Source organism: Xiphophorus maculatus, chromosome 23, assembly GCF_002775205.1.
Source record: "Xiphophorus maculatus strain JP 163 A chromosome 23, X_maculatus-5.0-male, whole genome shotgun sequence".
NCBI classification, from domain to species: domain Eukaryota; kingdom Metazoa; phylum Chordata; class Actinopteri; order Cyprinodontiformes; family Poeciliidae; genus Xiphophorus; species Xiphophorus maculatus.
Window position 1 is genome coordinate 600,392 of NC_036465.1, and position 25,071 is coordinate 625,462.

General features: G+C 47.6%; 4 protein-coding genes across 4 annotated transcripts; 2 read left to right on the plus strand and 2 right to left on the minus strand.

Moving 5' to 3' along the window:
* Positions 1-1,143: 1,143 nt before the first annotated feature.
* On the minus strand, positions 1,144-5,825 carry LOC102217718 (modulator of macroautophagy TMEM150B-like). The gene is made up of 8 exons (XM_014473778.2): positions 5,781-5,825; positions 5,606-5,669; positions 3,748-3,932; positions 2,409-2,468; positions 2,267-2,334; positions 1,895-2,025; positions 1,646-1,802; positions 1,144-1,569 (listed from the first exon to the last, which is right to left on the minus strand). Exons 3-8 carry the CDS (start codon positions 3,810-3,812, stop codon positions 1,358-1,360), a joined length of 693 nt encoding a protein of 230 aa, XP_014329264.1. The 5' UTR covers positions 3,813-3,932; positions 5,606-5,669; positions 5,781-5,825; the 3' UTR covers positions 1,144-1,357.
* Positions 5,826-7,737: 1,912 nt separating this feature from the next.
* Positions 7,738-14,823, minus strand: polr2b (RNA polymerase II subunit B). Its single transcript, XM_023328880.1, has 25 exons — positions 14,672-14,823; positions 13,766-13,838; positions 13,444-13,594; positions 13,246-13,358; positions 12,950-13,169; positions 12,726-12,884; positions 12,491-12,655; positions 12,219-12,415; positions 12,028-12,147; positions 11,765-11,951; positions 11,549-11,692; positions 11,199-11,338; positions 11,004-11,115; positions 10,776-10,930; positions 10,479-10,677; positions 10,239-10,407; positions 9,703-9,799; positions 9,537-9,631; positions 9,220-9,470; positions 9,057-9,146; positions 8,698-8,805; positions 8,506-8,619; positions 8,267-8,427; positions 8,006-8,201; positions 7,738-7,934 (listed from the first exon to the last, which is right to left on the minus strand). Exons 1-25 carry the CDS (start codon positions 14,688-14,690, stop codon positions 7,845-7,847), a joined length of 3,525 nt encoding a protein of 1,174 aa, XP_023184648.1. The 5' UTR covers positions 14,691-14,823; the 3' UTR covers positions 7,738-7,844.
* Positions 14,824-16,571: 1,748 nt separating this feature from the next.
* On the plus strand, positions 16,572-19,865 carry LOC106700054 (probable pancreatic secretory proteinase inhibitor). The gene is made up of 4 exons (XM_014473781.2): positions 16,572-16,709; positions 16,844-16,875; positions 18,243-18,355; positions 19,106-19,865. Exons 1-4 carry the CDS (start codon positions 16,658-16,660, stop codon positions 19,149-19,151), a joined length of 243 nt encoding a protein of 80 aa, XP_014329267.1. The 5' UTR covers positions 16,572-16,657; the 3' UTR covers positions 19,152-19,865.
* A 334-nt stretch (positions 19,866-20,199) lies between these two features.
* On the plus strand, positions 20,200-25,020 carry LOC102236281 (ubiquitin-conjugating enzyme E2 2-like). Its single transcript, XM_005812281.3, has 7 exons — positions 20,200-20,543; positions 22,365-22,428; positions 22,635-22,666; positions 22,750-22,827; positions 22,899-23,004; positions 23,712-23,805; positions 24,535-25,020. Exons 1-7 carry the CDS (start codon positions 20,520-20,522, stop codon positions 24,578-24,580), a joined length of 444 nt encoding a protein of 147 aa, XP_005812338.1. The 5' UTR covers positions 20,200-20,519; the 3' UTR covers positions 24,581-25,020.
* Positions 25,021-25,071: the final 51 nt, after the last annotated feature.

Genomic DNA, 25,071 nt, shown 5'->3' on the forward strand with positions numbered 1-25,071 from the left:
AGGAATTGGAGACCTTCTAAAAGCACCACAACATATCCTGAGTGCTTTAGTTTGGATTCGATCTAAATCTAATAAAGAATTTGCAGCCGACTTATAAACAATACATCCAGAGTCCAACACAGATCGAATTAAAACATCAAATATTGTTTTCAAAGATGTGCTTGATGCCCCCAATCATTCCCTGACAGACATCTCAAAATATTAATACCTTTTTTCCATTTACCAATAATCTTCTGTATATGTATCTTAAATGGAAGTTTTACATCATACGTCCAGGTACCTTATGATATTTACCTGCTTCTATTTTTGCCCATATAATCTAAGATCAACTGCAGGATTAACCTTTTTCTTCTCAACAGACAAATGAATCCCCCATTCTTGTGACCATCTTTCAACCCTATTAATTGCTGATTGCATTCTATTTATTAGATTATTAATATTGCCTCCTCTCACCCATAAAGCCCCATCATCTGTAAATAATGGTTTACTGATTCTAACATCGAAATAAAGCTTTGAGCCGGTTGGGTTTTCTGGATCTTCTTGGGTTTTACTCAGAGTTTTGTAATATTGAGGCTCTAGCAAAGCGTCGGCTAAAATAAACCAGCTGGTTTCTCTCTGACTGAATCCCTGTTGCTCTCTGTGTCATTAATGCCTTGCTCAGTGGCAGGAAGCAGCGGATTACATCCCTCAGTATGAAGTCCATCTCAAACGTTTTATACTTTTAATTGGACTCATGCGCATCATTTGTAACCGTTATTAGATTTCTGCCATGTAAATGCTGTTACTTTCTACTTTGTAATTTGGTGTTTCTGCTAATGAGGTGATGATGAATATCTGGGATTTATGTTCAAAAACACGTAAAAACAACATCATTAACTTCATCAACGACATGGCCCTAATATTTTGTTTCTATTTATATATGTTTCCTTTTTTGTGTGTCTCCCATCAGAGAATTATCCGAGCTTTTCCTGCTGCAGGCCAGCAGGTGGCGCCAGAGCCTGATATGAACTTGTGACTTTTTAAAAGAAATCAAAGACAGAAGATTATGTATAGAGAAAGAAAGAAAGGAGGAGAGAAGATTGAATTTAATTTTATTGGTAGGGACAGAGCATTAATTAATATTTTTGTAAATGTGCCAGCGTTAGCCAAAAGGCTATTTTTCATCTGTTGTCAGACAGAAATGGCCACCAGGAAGTTTTTCAATGATTTCATCAGGAACCAACAAACACAGGATGAAGGTGAGCTTCAGCTAAAACTGGAATTGGGTCACTTCAGGCTGCAGTGTGAACGCAGCCTTTGACCCACAGAGACCAGATCCTCCACGCAGGGATGTTTCCATGGTAACAGAGAGACGTCGTCAGAGCGGCGTTGCTGACTCTGAGTCTCCTGGTTTGTACTGAGGCCCGGCGGACCTGTGGGGTCCACAACCCGAGGACTTTATGGTGAGTTTGCATTTAATGTCTGCAAACTCGAACACAAACAGCGGGTAGAGCAGGAAGAACAGCGTGGCCAGCGTCCACTCACAGATGGCGGCAGCGTGGTAACGATGTGAGTGATGGAAGCCCACCACTGGAGAGATGGGTCAAGGACAACATGGACCAAACACACACCTGCTGGTTCCTGCGGTTCCAGACAGAAAGGATACGGCAGCAGAGCAGAACGCTGCAGACGGAGCAGAGAGCGAATCCGGAAGATTTCAGGATCCGGTTGCTAATGAGGAACAGCTGGATCCAGAGGTAGGCCAGGCCACCAGCAAACCCCAGAAATGCACCGATGTAATGAACCGATTTGATAGAAGAGACCTGAAACCCAAACAGACACAGGAAGCAGAGTTCAGTCAGAACCAGCAGGTTCTCTGGATCCTCAGAGGTTCTGCTGGGCTGGAGTCCCGGACCTGGAAGTTTCCGGTGACGGATAATCCCACGGAGGAGATGATTCCCAAACTGAAGCTGGCGATGTTGAGACGGCTGGAGCACTTTGGACAATCCTTCAGATGTCGGAACCGCAGAGTCTCGAATGTCAGAGCTGCAGAGAGACGAAGCGTTTCATCTGATGAGCAAAGTTCAGTTTCAGCAAAGCTGCTGCTGAAGTGTTTCCAGCTCTAACTGCAGAAATACAGCACTCAGTCCAAATCAACCAATCAGAGCCAGGAGGAAGGTCTTAGCGCTGTTAATCATGCTCACATACACGCCCCTCACAATGAATGAACCGAACTGGTCTGAACTGGGTGATCTGGATGTTTTCTCTGTAAACTGGATCTTCTTACCGAGGACGCAGCCGATGTTGCAGACCTGAGAGAACCAGCAGCTAGCAGGAGGTTTGTCTCCACACGTACTGACAACAGGAGCAAACGTCATCATCAACCACCAGGCGGCAGGACGTTTCATCCAGAGACGTTTCCTACAGACCTGATGTACGGAAAATCCTCTGTCAGATCCACCGTCCCACTCAACCAGGCCACTCCAAACCTGAAGGACGACATCATCACAACATGAATGCAGCACAGCTACAGGTGTGATTCCATCCACTGTCTGCATGCCCAGAAGTAATTTGGGTTTTTAGTGACTGATCTGAATATCAAGGACTCAAACGCAGTAGGAAGGAGGCAGAAACATGACAGAGGCAGTAAGATATTCATATGAAAACCCGAAGGAAGGTTCAGGAACGGATAATGGAGAATCCAGCAGTGCAAAAGGGGAAGAAGAGCTGAAATACTGAGGGAGAGATGGAAACAACAAAGGAACAAAGAGCTAATGACAGGAGTGGATGCAGCTGGGGAAGGGAGCAGCTGGAGGCAGGCTGAGGGAGAGGAGAAACAATCAAAGCAAAGAGAGCGAAACCTGAACAGACAGCAGAAACAGTGGAGGGAAAAAGTATCTGCATGTTTGTGGCACTTCAGTGTTTCAGAACATCCAACCAATTTAACGATCGGTCAAAGACGACACAAAGAGACAGAATGCAGTTTGTAAATGAAGGTGTTTATTATTAAGGAAGAAAAAATCCAAACCTACAAGTTAAGCCTGTTAAAACAAAACTGATCTGTGGTCAGTGAGAATCCCAAGACTTTTAAAACATTCAGAGGAGGATGAGACAAAGGTTGGACTGTGCAAGGATTGTCAGCTGGGCTGGTTTTAGCATCCAGCCACAAGAAAATCATTTCTGTTTTCACAGAATAAAGGACACCCTGTTGCACAGAAAGTAAGTGCGCCTGTGTTCCACGTGTCTTGTTACATCTGGAGCAAAAGTCAAACTGCCTTTCAGAAAGAGAACCTGATGGTAACAGTAAAGCACGGTGGTGGCAGTGTGACTGTCTGGGATAAATGGAACCATGAATCCTGCTGTCCACCAGAAAGACGCCGCAGCAGGTCGGCCTCTGCTTCACATCAGCAGACGGAAACTCGATAAACTCGATAACGTCAGTTTCCAGGCTGTTTATCATCTACCAACATGAAGGTTTTGGAGTGGCCTAGTCAAAGTCTATGACCTTTAAAAGGGCATTGATTTTATAAAATCTTCTAATGTGGCTGAATTAGAGCAATTCTGTAAAAATGAGTGGTGCAACAGCTGGAAGGGAAAATCACTTTTTCACACATGAACATTTCGGTTTGGACTCTTTCCAGGCAGAACTTTTTATCTTCCTATAGAAACTAATTCAGATTTTCTAACTTCACATCAACAGAAACATTTAAATGTTTAGCTTCTGATTGAGGCCAGCAGTGATGAATGAAAGAGAAGAGGGAGACTCACACGGCCCAGATGCCCAGGACGCCGTTCAGGCCGGCCAGGACGGGGACGGCCACCAGAGGACCCATCTGTCCCGGATCCGGAGGGGCGGAGCTTCAGAGCGCCGCTGCCGATTCAGCAGGATGGCGCAAACTGAGAGAAAAGTTGCTCTTGATGAGTTTCTTCCTATCAGTTTAGTAGAAACTGTCCTGAAACAAAAACATTTCAACATTTCAATGGATCCAAACATGGAGCCTCCATGTTCACCTGCTGAAGCTCATCTGTTTGACCTGAAGGCCTTTGGGTCAGAACCGACTTCAGCTGCTGCTAATTAGAAGCAAGAAATAAGGAGAGAAAGGAACAAACCAGCAGTCCCAGTAGAAACCAGCTGAAGAACAAACAGCAGAAAGAATCGAAAGGATTTTAAGAGATGAGGTTTTCCTTCCACCAAGTCTCTGCACAACAGAAGGATGCTTCGTCCTCCTTTAATACCCCAAAGAGCCGAGGGAGGAGATTTCTGAGAATCCAACACCTGATTCCTCAAAACGTTTTAGGAAATGACAGAGTGAGAGATCGCCACTCATACAGTATCACCAGGTGAAAGTTCAGAGTTCAACACTCTGACGGCTGAATGGGTGAAACATCTGGTTGATGTGTTCGCCAACACCCAATCCTCAACCCACAACACCTAGTCCTCCGCCTGCAACACCCCGTCCTCCTCCCAGGTCCCGGCCTGTTTGTTTTATGCTAATGTCAAGGATGCTAACGTCTCCAAACCAAAACCTCCTCTGGGGAGATGGGACCATGATCTGGTTCCTCTCTGCTCTGAATATGAATCTCTGGTGAAGAGACGACCTGCTGGGAAGATGGCTGCTAGGAAATGGTGACAGGGAGCAGAAGAGGCCCGGCAGGCTGGTTTGAAGCAACTGATTGGATCGCTCTCTGCCAGCCTCGTGGAGATGAGGCCATGACTGACATGAAGCTCTGTGTGGAGCCTTTAGGGAAGGAGACGGGCAACAGAAGCAGCTCCAGTCCAGATTAGAGACAGAAGAACAAGAAGAACCTGGAGGACAAACTGCAGGAAGATCTCAAGCAAAAGGAGGATCAGATGGACGGAAGCCTGGAAGGAGCAAAAGAGCCGAAGACATTCAGACTGGTTCAGACATCCCACCTTCCTCTGACCCTCAGCTTAAACTGGTGATAAACAGGTTCAACTGGTCTGAACTGGTTCAACTGGTCTGAACCGGTTCGAACCGGTTCAACTAAGTTTGTGTCCTCTCCTCACCTCTGGAGATATCAATGCAAAGAAGGATTCTTCATGAAACCAAGTAAATTCTGACCATCATGTTGGGAGAACAGAGTGTCTTCAGTCAGAGGCTTCTTCAGATTTGCTGTAACACAGACTGCTACAGGAGCTCCTTCCTGCCACCAGCATCTACAGTAACTCTGAACAATCTGAATTAATACGAGCTACCACATTTAATTCCTCTTTGGAATCAATAAAGTATTTTTGATGTGACTGTCCTAGATCAAACCCAGTCCTCTGTCCTAGTCCAAGTCCACCGCCCCACACACATACAGCAATGGGATCCAGTTACTCCGTCCGCCTAAACGTTAAGGTTATAAATGACATCTGGTGTCATTAAGGGAGGCGACTGGAAGTGGCAACCAAAACAAAAGAGACAAAGGCAGGCAGTCCGCCCTCACAAGACATGCAGGCTGGGCAGAATAAAAACAGCAACTTACTGACTGCACCCAAAAAAGGATAGCAGGAGACAGTACACCCGAAACTATAAAAACATTAAAATCTCAATAACAAGACACTTTTACTTACAATTTATTTGAATTATCAAAATATAATGGATAAAAAACAATAAACTACCTGATACGACGTCACGCTGTCATCAGCTGAATGATGTAGAAAAACCTTAAATCCTGTGAGGCCACTGCAGCATCCAGACATGCAACACATTAAAAACATTAAAAACATTGAAAACATTAAAACGGCACTGAGTTTCAGAAAAAACACCAAACCAACAAAAATCGTGATTTCTTACCACGCACTCCAACAGCCCAATCAGAGCACTGCCAGGTTTCTGCACCAACACCTTTATATGCACCATCTTTAATCTGAGGGTGGAGCCAACAGGTGCCACTGGTTACACAAGTTCACCTTCAGAAATCTGGTAGCGAAACTCTAGTCTCCAAAAACATGATTCTTAATTATTTGGGCACCAGAACACAGGACATGCATGGGATAAACCAAGCAGCACAGAGGTGGAAGTGTCATGGTTTGGGATGCTTTCATCTCAGCATCCACCATGAATTTCACCACATCGTCAACTTCCCCGTGGCTCCAGGGTGCGGTCCTCTGCTGGTCTCCTGTCTGCATCCTCTTCAGCTTGACTTCAGCACCGCAGATTAAGAACACTTCTTCTTCTTCTCATAGGTTTTTATACTCTCTCATCCCATGGTTGTGTATGGGGTGATGGCTTACGAACGTCCAATGGCTCTGTAGAAAGATGCACCAAACCTTCCCACAGCAGTCAACACCTTGTTCACATTTCCTTTTGCTGTTTGTCCTCTGACCATCTGATTTACTTCCCTAATTTAGTTTAGAAGAAAACATGTGACTTCCTCTTTGTAGCCCCCCTGCCGCCCCGCTCAGCTCTGGCCCTGATTATAACACAGTCTGGGAAAAACATGTCACTTCGCTTCTCACAATGTGTTATTACTTCAGTTACAATTCTGTATGCTGTATGATCACCTTAAATCACTAAACATAATCAACTTTCTGTTTCAGTTCAAACATAACTTCTTATAATAATCATCTGAGTTTAACTCTATTCACCATTTCTTAATCCGTTTTCCATTACATCAACTCTTTGTCTAATCATCAGTAAAGCAAAGTACAAAAATCCTAATTTTCATAATCATTAATAAATCAAAATACAAAAATACATTTCTAATAATCAACCAGTAGTCAAAATGCAAGAATATATATATTTTAATCATTAGTAAATCAAAATGCAAGATGACTTATGTCTCTCAGGCCGTTATGCTTTTTTCTGTGTGAACCTGGAAACATCTCATCCTCTATACCAATTTTCACACCTTTCACCTCATTAGACAACAAATTCATTTTGACATAATTTACATGTTCATGCTGCAGCTTACACACACACACACACACTGCGTCCCGTCTTCTTAGGGACTTTGCATCGACTTCCATTCATTTTGTATTTTTTTTTCTATCTGACCTTTGACCCCGACAATCAGCAGCAGATATGTGACCTGAACTCATTTCACAGCTCAGCTCCTGTTTCTGACCTCTGACCCAGAAACAGGACCCATAATGTGTTTGGATTCAGACGCATCTTCTATTAATTAGCACCATAAACCGTTTAGAGATGTTTAGATGTTTGTTGCCATGGTTTCTCTTTCTCAGATTTTGTAATCTTGCATTCTCTCCATCCTTTCCTCCATCTTCCCCTTTAAACTTTTTTTTACCCCTCCAGGGGGTCTTTTGTGGCTCTAGTGTCCCTTATATGACAGCAGGCTGACAGGAAACGGGGAAGGAAGACATGCGGCAAATATCGTCGGGTCCGGGAGTCGAACCCGCGACGGCCGCATCGAGGACTCAAGGCCTCCAAATACGGGTCGCACTAACCGCTACGCCACCACGGCACGGCATGCCCCCCTTTAAACTTTTTGCCCATCTCTCTTCCTTCCTTTTTCTTTTACATTTGGAATAAACACAAAGCAGTTTTTTTATATGAATGAAAAGCCCTGCGGTGACCCCCCGACCTGTCCAGGTGACCCCGCCTCCCAACCCTTGGACATCGGACCCTGGCGCCGCCATCGGGGAGAAACGCGTCAGAAAATGGATGTAAGCAAAGAGCTGGACGCTCCCCCTCGGCTGTGACTCCCACCCTGATGGCGACGATGTTGGATCCAAGCCATCCTGTATTGCCATGACGATGTGTTGTTTGGACCAATAAGGACCGAATCACGCATGTTAGAAAAACACATTTATTTACTACAACAAAAAGAACAAAGATCTAGTTTCTCCTCTTCACGTTGATGTCACTTCCTGGTCAGCAGCTGATTGGCTGAGCCTACTATGAGGTCATCATTCGAGGAGCGATGCTCATGGACATCAGTTCCTGGAACAGCAGCTTGCAGGCGTACGGCATCCGGACCAGAGAGATCTGATCAGAACCAGAAACGGGTCAGAACCGGGGCGGAGGCAGCGATCGGTAGGGTTTTGAACCGGGTCTACCTGCGTCTTGTTGCGGCAGCCCCGACACTCGTAGGTGTGTGTCCTGGTGTTGGCGATGGCCATCAGGCCGCACAGGTTGCAGACGTGGACCTGGTACGGGTCGGACGCCTCGAACAGACGCTCCCGGAGGAACTGGGCGGCGCCGTGGGCGATCTGGCAGTCCCTCTCCATCTCCCCGAAACGAAGCCCGCCGTCACTGGGGAGACGGTTGAGATGAGCGTGACGCGGACTCACCTGAGGCGGCGAGGGGCGGGAACTCACCGGGAGCGGCCCTCCATCGGCTGGCGGTTCAGGATTTGGACTGGCCCGCGGGCCCGGGAGTGGATCTTATCGTCCACCATGTGCTTCAGCCGCTGGTAGTAGGTTGGCCCGATGAAGATCTGGGACGTCAGCTTCCTCCCCGTGAAGCCGTTGTACAGAACCTGATGACACAGCCACGGTCACACACCTGAGTCACCTGGGCAGGTTTCAGCCTCCCAGAATGCATCAGGGCCTCTGACCTCGTTTCCTCTCAGGTGGTACCCGTACTCGGACAGCAGGTTGGACACTTTCTGCACGTTGACGGCGTCGTTGAACGGCGTGGCGTCGCCGATCTCACCTTTGTTGGCCGACACCTGAAAGGAGCGACAGCCTGGCAGTCAACGCTCAGGGCATAACTCACAGGGGCTCGGCGGGGGGCGGAGCCAGCTTACCTTCCCCTGCAGACACTCGATAAGATGGCCGACAGTCATTCTGGACGGGATGGCGTGAGGGTTGATGATGATGTCAGGTGTAATGCCTTCACAGGTGAACGGCATGTCCTTCAAAATAAAACACCAGGTCACGTTTTAATGACCAGAAGAGCCAATTAACTCGCCCGTCCTGACCCCACCTGTCCTGACCTGTAGCTGATCAACTCGCCCGTCCTGACCCCACCTGTCCTGACCTGTAGCTGATCAACTCGCCCGTCCTGACCCCACCTGTCCTGACCTGTAGCTGATCAACTCACCCGTCCTGACCCCACCTGCTCCCCTGATTCGTTAACTCCTCCAGACTCGATGACCCCGCCTACCTCCTGTCGGTACTGGATCCCGCAGGTTCCCTTCTGCCCGTGGCGGCTGGCGAACTTGTCTCCGATCTGAGGGATCCGGACCGAACGGACCTGCGAGTCGGAACCGGGATGAGTGAGCGGTCCGGGTGCTGGTAACCATGGTAACCAGGGTGGCGGCGCTCACCCGGATCTTGCAGAACTTGTATCCCTCCTGGTTGAGCGTCACCATGACCTGGTCCACGATGCCGGTCTCGCTGGTCCGCAGGAAGGTGCTGCAGTCCCTCTTGGTGTAGCGCCGGTTGGTGCTGTCCAGCTCGTCCTCGTTCTCCGGCAGCGTCACCGTCTTCCCGATGATCACGTCCTCCCCGGACACGCGGACGCCGGGCGCGATCAGCCCGTCGTCGTCCAGCTTGTCGTAGATGGCGTGCCTCATTCCTGTCGACAGGTTCTGTTAGAGTCAAGATCGGGTTTGGACCGAGCCGTTGGGGAACCGGTGCTCACCCTGACACGTCTCGCGGGTCGGCTTCTCGAAGATTTCCTCCTGGTCGAAGCCCTTCTTGGACTCCTGCTCCTTGTAGGACCGGTAGAAAACGGACCTGCAGGGAAACGCTGGTCCGTTTAGAAGATGGAAACGGACCGGGCCTCAAAGGTTCTGGTCGCCCCTCACCTGAAGAAGCCGCGATCCACAGCCGAGCGGTTCATGATGACCGAGTCCTCCTGGTTGTAGCCCGTGTAGGAGGCGATGGCAACGATGGAGTTGATTCCTGAAAGATGGACGACAGAAGCCAAATATTCCAAGTTTCAGGAAAAACAAGTTTCCTTCTAGAGATGAAATGATTGATCAGATCAATAATCACCCGATCAGCCCTCAGAGAGGACTGATCATGTTTCAGCTGCAGATGCATCGTTTGCTACAAATGATCAGGCATTCACTAAAGTAATTATTGACTTGGCTAATAAAATGCTGATTTTCTTATTTAAAAATGAATTAAATTATTTATTTGTATTGATGAATTTCTAATATCGTATAAAAAATCCTCATTGGTTCAGTGAAAAATCTGGAGAAATCTTAAATCCGATTAGTCGTCAGGATCGTGGGTTAGCTGCTGCTAACGACAGCTCTGCTGTGAAAGACTGTCTCCCCCCCCCCCCCCCCCCCCCCCCCCCCCCCCCACCGAGGCTGCGGGTGAGCGGCGGCGTCACCTGCTGGCAGCTCCCGGAAGCGCAGGTACTCCATGGAGCGCGTGGTGACCAGCGGCTTCTGGGGGTAGTACAGCACGTGGGCCAGCGTGTCCATCCTCACGTGGAAGTTGGTGATGTAGACGCCCATGGCCTGCTTCCCCATGGCGGACTGGTACGTGTTCCTGGGAGACTGGGCGGGGATCGGAAACGGGTCAGAACATTGAGAACCCGCTCGGTTCTGGACGGACCGCCGGCTGGTACCTGGTTGTGGTCGGGGAACGGGATGATGGAGGCGCAGACTCCCAGGATCATGGAAGGGTGGATCTCACAGTGGGTGTAGGTGGAGCAGTAGGCCACGCCCTTCTCCTGGAGGTCATCAGGGGTCATGGCGAGCATGACGGTTTCCTCCTCCAGTGTGTCGATGTACTCCACCACGCCGCTTGCCACCAGGTCCTGCCAGCTGACCGCCAGGAGGAACATCAGAGTCCAGCAGGACCGCACAGCGCCCATTAGCCGCTGAGGCTAGCCCGTTAGCCTGGGCAGGTGTGTCTGGCTCACCTGTAGTTGTTGTACTCTCGCTCCTTCAGCTGGTCGATGTGCCGTCTCTTCAGCAGCAGCTTCTGCTTCTCCACAATCAGGAGCGGTCGGCAGATCCGCCCGGCGTCCGTGTAGATCCGGATCTCCCGCTCCCGGATGTCTCGGATCATTGACACCTGGAAGAATCGGACCGTCAGGAAGGCTCAGGTTGTCCCCAGGTGTCCGAGGTGAAAGGAGGGCGGGGCTTACCTCTGACACGATGATGTCCATCTGCCTGCGGAGCTTCCTCAGCGTGTTCATCAGCTGCTCCGGGTCTTTGTGGATCCCCACCCAGCAGCCGTTCACGAAGATCTTCGTAGCGCTGAAATGGGAAAACACGGATGAAGACACGGATCAGGAAGACGCCGGGAACGCCGGGTCTCTGGGCAAAGCGAGGCGACTGACTCGGCAATGGCAGCCGGGGAAATCTCCTCCAGGTTCTCCATGCTCCACTCCTCCAGGAATTCCAGGATGGGAGACGGCTGAGAGCCGACCGAGATGTAGGCCATGAGGGCCAGGTTCTTCACCAGACCCACGGCATGGCCCTGCAAACCGGGCAGAAACCAGTGAGGAACCAGTCACATGGATGAAGTAGACTAGGGAACCTGGTCGGTTCTGTCTTGGTCAAACCCTGTGCAACTTGTCGGTCCGGTACAGTTCTATCGGGTTGGTCCAGTTCGGTCCGGTTCTAACATGTCGGGCCGGTCCGGTTCTATCGGGCCGGTCCAGTTCTAACATGTCGGTCCGGTTCCTACCTCGGGCGTCTCGGCGGGGCACACCATGCCCCACAGCGTGTTGTGCAGCTGCCTCGGTTTGGCCAGCTTGCCGTCGCGGCCGATGGGGGAGTTGACCCGGCGCAGGTGGGACAGCGTGGAGGCGAAGGTGAGCCGGTTCAACACCTAGATGGAGGTGGGGGTTACCATGGAGATGGACGACAGGCGTGTGGCCGGGGCGGCGGAGGCGGAGCCTACCTGGGACACGCCGGCGCGGGCCTGGTGAGCCTTCTTGACGTCGCCCCAGTTGCCGGTGGCCAGGGAGTACTTGAGTCCGTCTGAGATGATCCGCGTCTTGATGGCCAGTTCCAGGTTGAAGTCCTTCCCTCGGTCAATGAACTTCTGGGCGTAGATCCGGATCTCCTTCAGGAGGTTCTTGAACATCCTGGACAGACGGGAACTAGAGTTACCCTGAGGAGGAGGAGCGGCGGCCAGGTGAGGAGCCGGGCGAGAAGCCGCACCCTCTGAACAGGAAGGCCAGCAGCGGTCCGGCCAGGTCCAGCCTCTTGTTGCCATAGTGATCCCTGTCGTCCAGCTCCCGCCGGCCCAGAGCCGCGAGGAGCAGCCGGTGGACCATGTACCTGAAACACCGGACACAGATCAGAACCAGGCCTCACACACGGGTCCGGGCGTGGCTCCGCGGTGGACTCACCCCAGGAAGTAGGCCTTCTTGGTCTCGCAGAAGTCGCTGACGCCGACATGCGGCAGCATCTCCTTCTGCAGAACTTCCTTGGCGTACTTGATGCGCCGCTCCTTCGTCACGCCGGGCTTGGCGCCTCTGGACCCAATGAAGTTCAGCGCCACATTCTGCTCCTGGATCACAAATGCCTCGTCCAGCGACGGCTTCACCTGTGGGCGTAGCGGGCGGGGCTGAGACGCTCTGGTCACCGTGGCAACAGAGCGGCGGCCCGGCGGCGACCTTACCATCTCCATCATCTCCGGGTCGTCGAAGTCGTAGATGATGTGCTCCAGGATGTCTCTGTCGGACACGAAGCCCAGCGCCCGGAACACGATGATGATGGGCACTTCCTGTCTGATGTACGGCAGCGTGGACACGATGCGCTGCCCGATGGCGCTCTTCTTCACCCCCTGAGGCAGACGCAGCGTCCATCAGAGCGCCGCCTGCGGGCTGCCGGGTGCGTGCGGCGGCGGGACTCACCTGTCCTCCGCGGGCCATCATGCTGACCCAGATGGTGCTGGTGGGCCGGGACGAGTTCTCCAGGCAGGACCGGCACTCGCCCGTGTACGCGTACTTGGAGTCCTTCTTGGCGAAGACGTAGACCGTGTTGGTGGCCATTTTCTCCTGCGCGATCAGCACCTGGAACCGCCAACAGCTCAGGTTCCAGTCGGGAACCGGGGAGGGGAAGTGATGTCACTGCCTACCTTCTCGGAGCCGTTGATGATGAAGTAGCCGCCCGGGTCCAGCGGACACTCGTTGAGCTCGCACAGGTCGCGGTCGGTCAGGCCGCTCAGCAGGCAGTAGGTGGAGCGGAGCATTATGGGAATTTTACCGATGAATGTCTTCTGATGCTGCGTCTGCAGCTGCTCCTCCCCCTCCTTGATGATCGTCTTAGTGATGTCGACGTACAGCGGCGCCGAGTACCTGAGGAGACGCGTTGGACGGGTCAGAACCGGGTTCCAGGTCAGGACCGGGTCAGAATCGGGTCAGGTGGACCTACGTCAGGTTCCGGAGCCGGGCCTCGTTGGGCATCATGGGGGACGGAGCGCCGTCCCGCTCCCAGTGGGTCGGCTTGGACAGGTAGATCTGCTCGAACTTCAGCAGGTAGCGCGGCTGAAACACGGGCGGTGATGTCACGATGATGTCACGGTGATGTCACGGCGGGCTGATAAAAACCTGCTCCTGGTTCTGGACTCACCGGCTCCTCCACCTCCCCTGAGGTGTGCTGCGCCTCGGCCTGCAGGTCGATGGGCGGAGCGTCCTCCACGATCCGCTGGACCGACATCTGGATGAACTCATCGAACGAGTCCAGCTGCTGCCGCACCAGGCCCTTCTCGTCAAAATAAGAGCTGGAGAGGAGGCATTTCAAAATAAGAGCTGGGAAATTTAATCTGATTCTCTAAGGTGGATTAGCCAGAAACATCTTCCACTTCAGTTATTGATCCATGATCGATCAACATCATTAATGATCACATGATCAGTGAACACAGCAACAGTCACATGACCTCAGGTGAACTTACCTGATGACGATCCAACAGGCTTCCTGCCACAGATCAGGAGTGATTTCATCATCATCTTCATCATATTGATTATCTGTCAAAACAAAACAAAACAAGCCATACACGTGATCAATGATCAATACCTGCAGCCCGGGATCAGTACAGGTCAGTTGTCATGGTAACGTCTGTGTTCTTCAGCCCAGAGCTCAACATACTTAAAACTAGAAATAGTTTTTTATTGTTAAGTGTTTTCAAAAACTGTAAAAGGGAAAATCATCATAACAGAAATAAAATCTGGAAAAGATTCATCATTAATGAATGATGAATCATTAATCCTAAAACAAATGGAATATGCAATAATATTCTAATTTACTGAATGGTAGTCATTCTGCTTTTGGGTCAGGCTGCTGCTCTGTCTAGAACCGGAACCACAGGTTCTAACCAGCGGGTCAGAAGGACAGAAGCTGCAAAAGATCAGTTAGCTCAGAGTTCGCAACCCTGACCTCAAAGTACATGAATATGTGTGAAAACAGAGTAATAACAGTTTACTACACATTTTTGTTTTCAGCAGAAGTTCTATCATGACCCAAACCGCCATGGTCCGTCCTTGGTACGGGTCCAGCCACCCGAACCGAGCCGCACCGTCCCTATTAGCTCCTCTGTTAGCTTTAGCTTCTGTTAGCTTTAATTGTTTCAATAAAAGGTTTTAAAGCCGCAGATCAGAACGAGCGCGAGCTGTCCGAGCACACTGAGCATGCGCATGTCACCGGTATTATTGAGCAGGTTATCGGGAATTGGTGATCAGCTCCTGATCACTTCATTTGTTTTGAGCAGTGAAGCTAGAACTAGCATTAGCTAGCATTCCGTTAGCAAATCGACAGGGTTTGCAATCACTTCCTGTTCCCTGTCTCCTCACTTCCTCCTTACCTTCGTCCTGGTCGTACATGTTTCAGGTCCAGCTCAGATTAAACCGTGAAAGCTCCGAACCAAGAACCGAACCTGAAACGCGGACCCGAACCGACGCTACAAGCACGTCGGCTGGCTGCTGCTGCTACTTCTTCTTCTTGTGTCCAAACAGATGCATTTCCGCCAGCTTCATAGGGGAGCCTATAAGCTTTGATGGCGCCTCCTGCAGTTCAGACGGCGTAGTGCATGAAGATCTGTTTCCTTTGATTCTTTCAGTATCAATTTGATTGATTGTCTGTGTGCATAATATCCTAATATTTACTACAATAATCATTTCAGCTTTATCAAGAAATAACAATTAATGTTTGTTTCATCATCTCAAATGTTCAGTTTATTTATGTCAGAAGTCATTTCATCCAACAAAAGCTTCAGATCCGGACCTGAGGAGGTAAAAACCGATTATCAGCAGAACGTTTCAGTTTCAGTTTCAGTATTGTGGAAATGTTCTATGTATTTTTGATATCCGAACACAAACCTCTGGGGGACGCCTGAGGAGAAACAAATTAACTTCATAAACCGAGGCTATTTATTAAATAAATTCTGATTTAATTACAATCTGTACCTATGAATTTAAATCATGATCCACTGGATGTATTTTATTATCCTAACCACTCATTATATCCTGATGATTTTTTAGTTTGGTTGTCCAGAAACGCCAGCAGGGCCAATCTGAACCACAGCAGAATAAGTTTTACTTTGAAATAATGAAATATATTTGACCTTTAAACTAATATTGTATCAATATTATAACAATCCAAAGATTTCTGTGTTTTACTTTTTCTGACCATGAAAAAACAATTTAAGGAAGAGTTGTGAAGCGAGAGGCTCCCAGGTTTCCCTCTGCTCCCTGAGGACCAGGGACCCAGCCATGAGTCAGTCCAGGCTCAGAGTGGGGTCAAAGGTCAGATCGGGTCACATCTCTGCCCTCATGTCTCTAAATCTGAGCGCCGACTGTGAACAGAAATCAATTGGATTATCTTTATTTTAAAATATAAACGAGTCACTATAATATACTTAAACTCGTTGCATCAGGTGGGAAAACGTCAGGAGCAGAAAGTCAAACATTCAACACATTTTCTCAAGCCGCTTTCTCCATCACTGCTTTGGTGAAAATTTTGATTTGGAAACTTTGCTGCTTTAGAAAGTATCTTAAGTAAAAAAAAAAAAAGACAGATTTTACTGCAGTCTCTAGCTTAGCCCAGATAATTAGACTTAGACTTAGACTTAGACTGACTTTATTGTCATTTTGCATGCAGGGTGAATACAGAATGAAATTTGGTTGCATACGGCTCAGGACAATGTTTGAGGTTCCAATGTTGTGAGGTTACTCCAGAATAAAATAAAATACAGTATAAAATATGAATATAAATATGAATATAAAATATAAAGTGCAGGAATGACAGTAAAATAGAAGTTATTTAGCTCTGTACATGTGCAAGGTATGAAGTGGAGACCAGATTTTGAGTGCAGTCCAGTTAAGAGTTCAGCAGTCTGATGGCAAGTGGGAAAAAGCTGTTTCAGAACCTGGTGGACCTGCACCGGATGCTGCAGAACCTCTTTCCAGAGGGCAGCAGAATGTGGGAAACGGCTTAAATAAAGTCTGTTTTTGTGCTTTAATCACTTTTGAATTGTTACATTCATGTTTTCTGCTGTTGAAAATCCAAAGAAGAAAAATGATTTCTGTTTTTAAATCCTGCTGCTGAGTTTCTGACCTGCTTTCAGCCAGACTTGTTTTTCTGTCCCTCAATCTTGGGACTTTTTTCGCTCCGTCAGCGATATTTCACCGCAGACAGAATGTTGATCCACAGATTAAGTCCTGAACAAAAGGCCGCAGCAGCCGTCACAACAACACCGAACTCGTAAAAGGCCACAGCGGCCGGACCTGCGCACAGAAAAACCGGCAGCCAATCAGACACAGTTGTTATTTCAGGATAAAATTCATCCAGGATGTTTCTGAGGACCCTGGCGCTCGTCTTTCTGACACTTCTCCTCTGCACAGGTAAAACCAGAACCAGGAACGTTTGACTGAAATCCTTATTTAAGCTGTTTAATTGACTTAAATTAAGTCATTTTAATTGCAAGACTGTATTCAGCAAACAAACTGTACAAAAAAACATTAAATATATTTTCCAGGTGCTGAAGACAAATCCAGGCTCCACAGGAGGGTAAGAAACATCATCATGTTGGAAAATTGAAATCCTTTATAAATTACAGGAAGAAATGTGAAACAGTTTCATCATCATGTAGCGTTCTGCAGGTGCCGCCATCTTGTCGCCGAATCAGAGCAAACTGCATGTTTACACGTATTATTATTATTGACTCACATTACATTACAATAAATGTACCAGAATTATTTCTGTTTGTTAAATTGTAGAATAATCAGAGAAACGAGAGAATTTTTCAGGAATTATTTCAACCAGTTTCTTCAAATTCTCTGGTTTCATTTCCTCCGTTTTTGGCAGCGTTTCCTTTAAACCGACTGATTTGGGTTTAAAGCGTCGATGCTCATCATGTCCAAACTTTACTGTCATCAGAACGTCTCCAAAGGTCCAGATGGTTCCGCCTGAGAACATTAAAAATCTGTAGAAAAGATTTTCAGTCCATGTTGGTCCACGACTCCATTAACATTCTGGAAAAATCTACTGTTAGCTTCTGCTAATTCTTAGTGGTTAGCATTAGCGTTCACTAACTCTTTCATGAGCTTAGCGGTTAGCATGACCATAGTTAGGATTCTTGTTTAGCTAATTAGCAGTTAGCGAGCCTAACTTTTTGGTTAGTTGTGCTATTCTCTGACAATAACTATAATAGTTATAATTGATATATTTTCCATTTAAACCAGAAAAAGGAAACATAGAATCAATAAAATATTTATGATTTCTGTGGTTCAAAATATGTAGGCTGTGATTTGACACCAAACATTTTCATCTAGTCTGTGAGTTTAGTGCAAAAATTACTTTAGTTGAGAACCATGGCGGCCATCTTTAAAAATAACAAAGATATCAGTAAACATGATTTCTATGGATCTAATTATGTATGATTTCACACCAAAAGTATTTATCTGTGATAAATATTGGCAAAGTTAGGTTCTGTATCCGCATGTGAAATATTTTCTTGAAATACTAATTTATAAGCTGCACAATAAAATTCAATTTAATCTATTCACAAAGTGAAAGAGACGTAGAGCAGAAAATCATCTGCTTAGCATTGATAGCTTTTAATATGCTCTGCTGTAACGGGTCAGAACCAGAACCCTGAGGTTAAATAAAGCCTGATGCACCTGGAGACCAGCTGAGGTCCCGTCTGAACAGACAGAACCAGTTTCTGGGTCAGTTTGCAGGTCATTAGTGACCTTGAGTTTCTGTTGAATGACCTCTAAAGAAGCAGGTTTCTGACCAGACGCAGAATTACTGATCTGCAGCTGGAGCAGAACTCTACCAAGAAAATCAACCATCAGAGTAAACACCCTGGACCAGAACCAGAACCAGAACCTGTCCTGAGTTTGTGATGTTTTTTGCCTCGTTCCGTCCTGCAGCCCTCCTGTGTTGGGATGAGCGTCACTCAGGCTTGTCCGCTGAATTACTCTCCGGTGTGTGGCAGCGACGGCGTCTCTTACCCCAACGAATGCTCGCTGTGCGTCCAGCGACTGTGAGTTTCAACGTTCTGCGGATCCAACTCACAGGAACACAGAACGATTTACTGGAGGCTTTTATTCCTCCAACATGTCCAAATACAAACTGTTTACATCACCAACAGGAAGAAAAACAGACCGATCTGTCGAAAACAAACCTTCAGCAAGGGAGTTTTCTCCTCAGAATCTGTTACCACGGAGACAGGACCTGGTTCTGTTACCACGGAGACAGGACCTGGTTCTGTTACCACGGAGACAGGACCTGGTTCTGTTACCACGGAGACAGAACCTGGCTCTGTTCTTCCGGGTTCCGTTTGAGAGCAGAACCTGTTCCAGTCATCAGTCTGTTTTTAAATAAAACATGTTAAATATTCACAGAAATACATATTTTAAAAAAGACAAAAGATAAAAAGTAAAATAAAATAAAATGATCAAAATTGCTGAGATGATCAGATTAATTACATTCAAGCATTTTATTGAGTAAAAACAAACAGTTTAAATTTACATATATGATCCAGGTACTTCTGTCTTGTACAGTATATTGTTAATACCTTTATTATTATTGTTATTACTGTTGTTAATTATGTTTTTTGATATATTTTAACCATATTTGGAACTTTTCTGTGCGACCTTACGTATCTCGCTTTTCACCTTAAGTTTCCCTCTATGGGACAATAAAGGATTTTTAAAATTCATAATCTGGATTAAAACAAACAGACATTTGACTTTATTGTTATTAAATAAAAATGTTGGTTATTTTTGCTCAGGGAGAAAAATGCAGACATTTTGATTGTGAGAGACGGACCGTGCTGAGGATGACGCCCTGATGACGTCACACCCACGCGCATCATTAATGAATGTAGCTTTTAGCATGTAGCATTCAAATATGAACGCTGGTGAATGCAGACATATTTAATGAAAACTGCATCAGAAATTGTCTGTGTGTTTTCATATTTCTGTAAACCTTTTACATTCAGCTTCTGATCAATAAAGATCTTATTTTCCTCTGAGTTATGTTTCACTAATTTCTACAAGATATTGTTTATGTTTTTCTCAATGTTTGATGCTATAATGTCCATCACTAATATTCATACAAGAAGATGTATTTCTAGAAAATGAATGTAGCACACAGGAATAAGCTTGTTATTACATGTTAATTACACTTTGAGTCTGCTGCATTGAAGCACATTTTGTGTTTGCCTAACTTTCTGACCTGGATCTTTAAGTCTTTAAACAATTCGCCTTCTTCTTCGTCTTCTACTCCCTTTATTTCGGGAGTAGAAGACGAATTAAGATTAGTCTGAAGCCAATCTGAAGCCGTTTTAAAAACAAAAGTAGCAATGAAAGGACATCTCCCTTACAGATATATTTTAGGCTGCAACATTTCCTGTCTTCCCTAAGACGGTTGCTACTTTTTAAAATGTTATTTTTAATTAAATGCTTTCATCAGATAAGTTTATTATCTTTTTGAATGTCTTCAGTAATCTCTCCCTATGGGTTTTATCTGACTTAATTCACTGAGAAACTTTTTTCTGTATTTCTTGGCCTCTTTTAGCACTTTTCCATTTGCACAGGCAAATGGAGAGAGAAGGGAAAATGAAATAAATCATATTTCAATCAGAGTGAGACCTCCTCCATCTTTTAGTGGAATGACTCTCAGACAGATTGAGCCTTTTCTCTGAGTGATACGAATCTCAGTCAGAGTGAGACCTCCTGCTCTCTGTTATTGAATCTCAGTCAGAGTGAGACCTCCTGCTCTCTGTTATTGAATCTCAGTCAGAGTGAGACCTCCTGCTCTCTGTTATTGAATCTCAGTCAGAGTGAGACCTCCTGCTCTCTGTTATTGAATCTCAGTCAGAGTGAGACCTCCTGTCCCGGTGCTCTGACAGCTGCTGTGTGTAACGGAAGACATTTTGAGCCGCTGGGGTCGGTCCGGTTTGTTTGTGGGGTCTCAGTGTGAGTTCGGGGCTAACGGACTGTTGGTCGGTGAAGCAGGAACACATTTAACGGGAACCCGGTGCAGTCTAAGCAGCGCATGTGCAGCGAAACACAGGAGCTAGCAGAGTCCTAGATGCTAGTTAGTCAGCGTCAGCTAGCTGGCCTGCCCTCCTCTTCCTCCTCCTTCTCCTCCTCCTCCTCCGCCACTTCCTCCTCGACAGCCGGTCCCTTCTGACAGACACAATGGCTTTAAAACGGATTTCTAAGGTAACTCTCGGCTTGTTTTAGCTTTATCATGAGCCACAGAACTCAACGCCGAAGTTAGCTTCTGATTCGGTGCTTCAGTAAAGGGCCATTCCACAGTTTTTAAAGGTTCAGGCCCAGATTTGATCAGCTGTAGTTAAAAACCCAAAACACTCAGAGCGGTCCAACCTGACTCGATTTATTCCACACAGACTACAGATTCTGGAGAACTTAGCTTATGATCCGACACCTTAAGCCTGGTCATAAAAACATTAAATATTACATTTTTAGGTGTGTAATGATGTAACAGTTTCTAAAACTTCCACTGATCAGAAACTCTGGTTCTGGAGAACGGTCCGGTTCGGTCCAGGTTTGAACAGACCAAATAGTTTTAAATCTGGTTCTGTTTTTATTTAGTTCCAGATTTAGAAATCATAAACTTTGTTTTAAAGCCTTTTATTTAATAATTTATAATAATAATTGTCAGTATTATAATAGGACCTGATGTGGACTCTGTCCCTGTTTAGTTTCTCCCAAGCAGATGGAAAAACCAGGAACGGGTTCAGAGCAATCCACTTTCAGTAGTTCAGAACCAGAACCGGAACCGGTTAAAGCTGCTGCAGGTTCGTAAAAAGCTGCGGAACAGCCCTTTAAAGAGGCTGTGAATCAGAAGCCAACTTCAGAGCGCTGTTCGCTGCTGTTAGCATGTTTCTCCGGCCGGTTCGGTTCGGTTCGGAGCCTTTATCTGGTGTTAACCTGCTCTTCCAACTGGTAGGTATCTGTTCGGCTCTGGACGGAGGGAAAGCGCCGGGTTGTTGCTGCGGGTCAGGTTCTGAGATGTCAACCCAGATTCGGTCCAAAGGCTCGGTGGTTCTGTTCAGCCTGAACCACCTCAGCTGGTTCCGGTCTAATGAAGCAAACTGTCTTCAAGGTCTCGGCCTGGTTCGGTTCTTCTCAGTGATTGAACCATAAGCATCAGATCGAGTCTGTAGCTCCGCCCCCTTTCAGCTATGGACCAATCACAGGCCAGCTCCCCAACAGGCGCTGCAGGTGAACAGAACTAACAGAACCAGTCCACCCACTGGTCCAGCTGCAGGTCCAAACGTCTCTCTTTAGTTTAAAGATGATCCATCAGAACCTCAGACCGGATCCTGTCTGGCTCTGGTTCTGTGGTTCTGTTGGGTCTTCCTCAGGAGGACCGGCTGGTTGAAGCTTCATCTGGACCTGGACTTTACTGTCACGTTACCAAATATGGTCATACAGGAATCGGGTCAAGTGACCCGGTGGTTCCGTCCCAGCAGAACCTCTGGATGTCCAGCTGAGATGTTTGGACCTCCAGAAGGGAATTCCAGACCCACCGGACCGGACCTCTACCTGCTGAACCTGGCCGGACCTGAAAGACAATCCGTGTTCTGATCCGATGTGTCACATACCAACACACACGCACACACACACACACACCCGGCTTGGCTGGAAACCCGACCCGGCCGGTTCTATAAGCAGCCGACCCGCGGGCCGGCCTGTCCCGATCCGGTCCCTGTCAGGGTAAATATAGCTGCTGCTGCTCATGCATCGACCCGATTCGACCCGACCCGGTTCGGTTCCTAATGTTCAGACTGTAGCAGACCCTCCAAATGGTTCTGGTTTGATGGTTCTGAATGGATCAGAACCGGTGTTGGGTTTTGGTCCAGAAGACGACAGTTAGTTCCGTTCTGTTCGCTGGTATCAAAGCTGTGGTTCTGCTGGGATCAGACGAGTTCTGATCCGACCCGGAATCTCAGAATCTTGTTTCTTCATGTGTTAACCTTTGACCTCTGACGTGTGGTTCTGGTTCTGTTCCTGCAGGAGCTAACGGACCTGTCCAGAGACCCTCCGGCCCAATGCTCAGCCGGGCCCGTCGGCGAAGACAGTAAGGTTCCGTCCGGTTCTGTTCTGTCCAGGTCCAGCTGGTTCTGTCTGGATCCGGCCGGTTCTGTCGGGTTCTGTATGGTTCTGTTTTGTCTGGTGCTATTCTGTTCGGTTCTGTTTTGTGCAAATCCGACCGGTTCCGTCGGGTTCTGTTCTGTCCGGTTCTGTTGATGAAGCTGCTGCTCTAATCTGCTCTGCTGTTTTCAGTGTTCCACTGGCAGGCCACCATCATGGGTCCGGTAAGTACCAGAACCAGAACCCGGATCTGGACTCTGCTTGTTTCGTGACCCGGATTGACGCTGCGGTTCTGGTTCTGTTGCAGCCCGACAGTCCGTACCAGGGCGGCGTGTTCTTCCTCACCATCCACTTCCCGACCGATTATCCCTTCAAGCCGCCCAAGGTGAGAGCGGCCCGGACGACCCGGCCGGGGTCGGCGCCGGTTCTGACCCGATCCGTCTGCTCCTCTTCCAGGTGGCCTTCACCACCAGAATCTATCACCCAAACATCAACAGCAACGGCAGCATCTGCCTGGACATCCTGCGGTCCCAGTGGTCGCCGGCGCTCACCATCTCTAAAGGTGAGCGGCCGGAACCGGCAACGATCGGAACCGGGACGCCCCGAACCGACCCGAACCGGCTACACTTGTTTTCCTCCAGCGATGTGTCCAAGCTGCGGTTCGGGGGCCGTTAGTGGCCCCCAGCCGGACCTCAGTCGGTTCCTAGGCTGAACATTTCACTGAAGCCTTTCAAAATAAAAGTAAATTAAAATCAAAATGCAGAAATACAAGTCAGTTATTTTCTGTTTGACGCAGTTTAACCTGGTTTTGTCCCAAAATAAAATTTTAATAAAAAATAATGAATCAATTCAAATCTTTAGATGTTGTCTTGTAAGGTGATAAATGTTCAGACCTACAATAACTTAAGGTCAGTTTTCTGTTTAGTTTATTACTGAGGTGGTAAAAATGAAAATTACACCATTTAGAACAATTTACAGCGTCAACAATAACAGATCAAAATTAGAAGGAGAAAAAAATGAACACGGTTAAACAAGCTGGTTAAATTTTATGCGGAGTGGAGCATCACAGACAAAGATGGGAAGAAAAACAGCAGAAATTAATCCCAGAATAATCCAGGAATAAATCAAATCAGGATTGTTGATGTTTTGTTGGTGAATGTTGAGCAGCAGGTGGCGCTGATAGCTGCAGCTAGCATCAGTCAGGGAGGTTCTGCTGGTTAAAATGGCAGTGGTTCTGATCCAATCTGGGTCTCTGTTTTCTCTCTGCAGTTCTTTTGTCCATTTGTTCTCTGTTATGTGACCCGAATCCTGACGACCCGCTAGTACCAGAGATCGCCCGAATCTACAAAACAGACCCCGTCAGGTGGGTTGGCGCTCGCACACACACACACACACACACACACACACACACACACACACACACACACACACACACACACACACACACACACACACACACACACACACACACACACACACACACACACACACACACACACACTCTGGTTCCTATCATATCAACCTGGGTCCAGTTCAGTTAGCCTGATGCTAACAGCTGATGAAACTTGGTTCCATTGTGAACCTGAAGCAGAACTTCTCAGTGTGGTCCAATTGGAACCAGGACCACTGGAGCAAATTCCAATTTTTGAGGACTACTTTCACTTTTAAACTTATAATTTATGCTGTTCAGATGTAATCTATTGACTCATTAGCATACACATTGCTAGCAAGCAAGGCGCTAGTAGTCCAGTGGCTAGTAGCCCAATTGCTATTAGCATGCAGTTTGCTAGCAACCCATTCAGTAGTAGCCTGGTTGCTAGCAGCCCAGTGACTGGATGTTCTGACTCCTAGTGAAGCTCCACCAGATTCTGAACTGATTCTGTTTCACAATCCTGTCCTGGCTGCAGTTCTCCCGGGTGCTGGTGGACTTTTTTCCTTCCACCCAACTTTCCATGAAAATAGCAGCAGTAACGTAATGAACTGAGAAGCATCTGGTTGTCGCTTCCAGATGTGGTTTCGATCTTTTTTCTCAGAACTTCCTCCTCTTCTGCCCAGACCGTGACTTTGACTCCGTCTGTTTCGTCTCCTGCAGGTACAACAAGACAGCTCAGGACTGGACCCAGAAATACGCCATGTGACCCGCCGGACCGCCACGCCTGGCCACGCCCCTCCGCCCACCTTTCCCTGCAGTTTGTTCATGTTTCTGTTCGTCTCATCCTGAACTGTGATGCTGTTCCCTCCCACCCCCGTCTGTCCGTCTGCTGGAGACACGAGCCGCAGCCTCAGAGCGGACCCGACCGGCACGGCCTAGCAGAACCGGCCGGCACCGCCCCTTCATGCATGTCAGTGATTGGTTCCTGTGCTGCTCAGAACTCTGTGTCTGTTTTTAAAAGAGAAAAGCTGTTTCAGTTCCTAGTTTTGTGTCTTTAGAGGAGAGCCGTTAGTTCATCATCCGATCCGTTCTCCTGGTTTTACTTTTTGCACTTGAAGGCGATCCGGATCCGGTTCCGGTCCCGGCGGCTTACCGATCAACTAATCGCTCTGTGACGGTTTTTCTCAATAAAGATCAACAAATGGACACTGGTTCTGGTTTCATTTCATGTTCGGCAGACGGGGCCAGTCGGTTCTG

Excerpts from the sequence above, each read along its gene's own strand:
- LOC102236281 (XM_005812281.3), top strand. The coding sequence starts at position 20,520 with ATGGCTTTAAAACGGATTTCTAAG. Across the intron at positions 20,544-22,364 it reads CTTTAAAACGGATTTCTAAG|GAGCTAACGGACCTGTCCAG; the intron begins GTAACTCTCGGC and ends CTGTTCCTGCAG. Across the intron at positions 23,806-24,534 it reads TACAAAACAGACCCCGTCAG|GTACAACAAGACAGCTCAGG; the intron begins GTGGGTTGGCGC and ends CGTCTCCTGCAG.
- polr2b (XM_023328880.1), bottom strand. Across the intron at positions 9,632-9,702 it reads GTGGATCGCGGCTTCTTCAG|GTCCGTTTTCTACCGGTCCT; the intron begins GTGAGGGGCGAC and ends GTTTCCCTGCAG. Across the intron at positions 9,147-9,219 it reads ACAAGTTCTGCAAGATCCGG|GTCCGTTCGGTCCGGATCCC; the intron begins GTGAGCGCCGCC and ends TCCGACTCGCAG.
- LOC102217718 (XM_014473778.2), bottom strand. The coding sequence starts at position 3,812 with ATGGGTCCTCTGGTGGCCGTCCCCGTCCTGGCCGGCCTGAACGGCGTC. Across the intron at positions 2,469-3,747 it reads GTCCTGGGCATCTGGGCCGT|GTTTGGAGTGGCCTGGTTGA; the intron begins GTGAGTCTCCCT and ends GTCGTCCTTCAG. Across the intron at positions 1,570-1,645 it reads CAGCGTTCTGCTCTGCTGCC|TGGTGGGCTTCCATCACTCA; the intron begins GTATCCTTTCTG and ends CCATCTCTCCAG.
- LOC106700054 (XM_014473781.2), top strand. The coding sequence starts at position 16,658 with ATGTTTCTGAGGACCCTGGCGCTCGTCTTTCTGACACTTCTCCTCTGC. Across the intron at positions 16,876-18,242 it reads AATCCAGGCTCCACAGGAGG|CCCTCCTGTGTTGGGATGAG; the intron begins GTAAGAAACATC and ends TCCGTCCTGCAG. Across the intron at positions 18,356-19,105 it reads TCGCTGTGCGTCCAGCGACT|GGAGAAAAATGCAGACATTT; the intron begins GTGAGTTTCAAC and ends ATTTTTGCTCAG.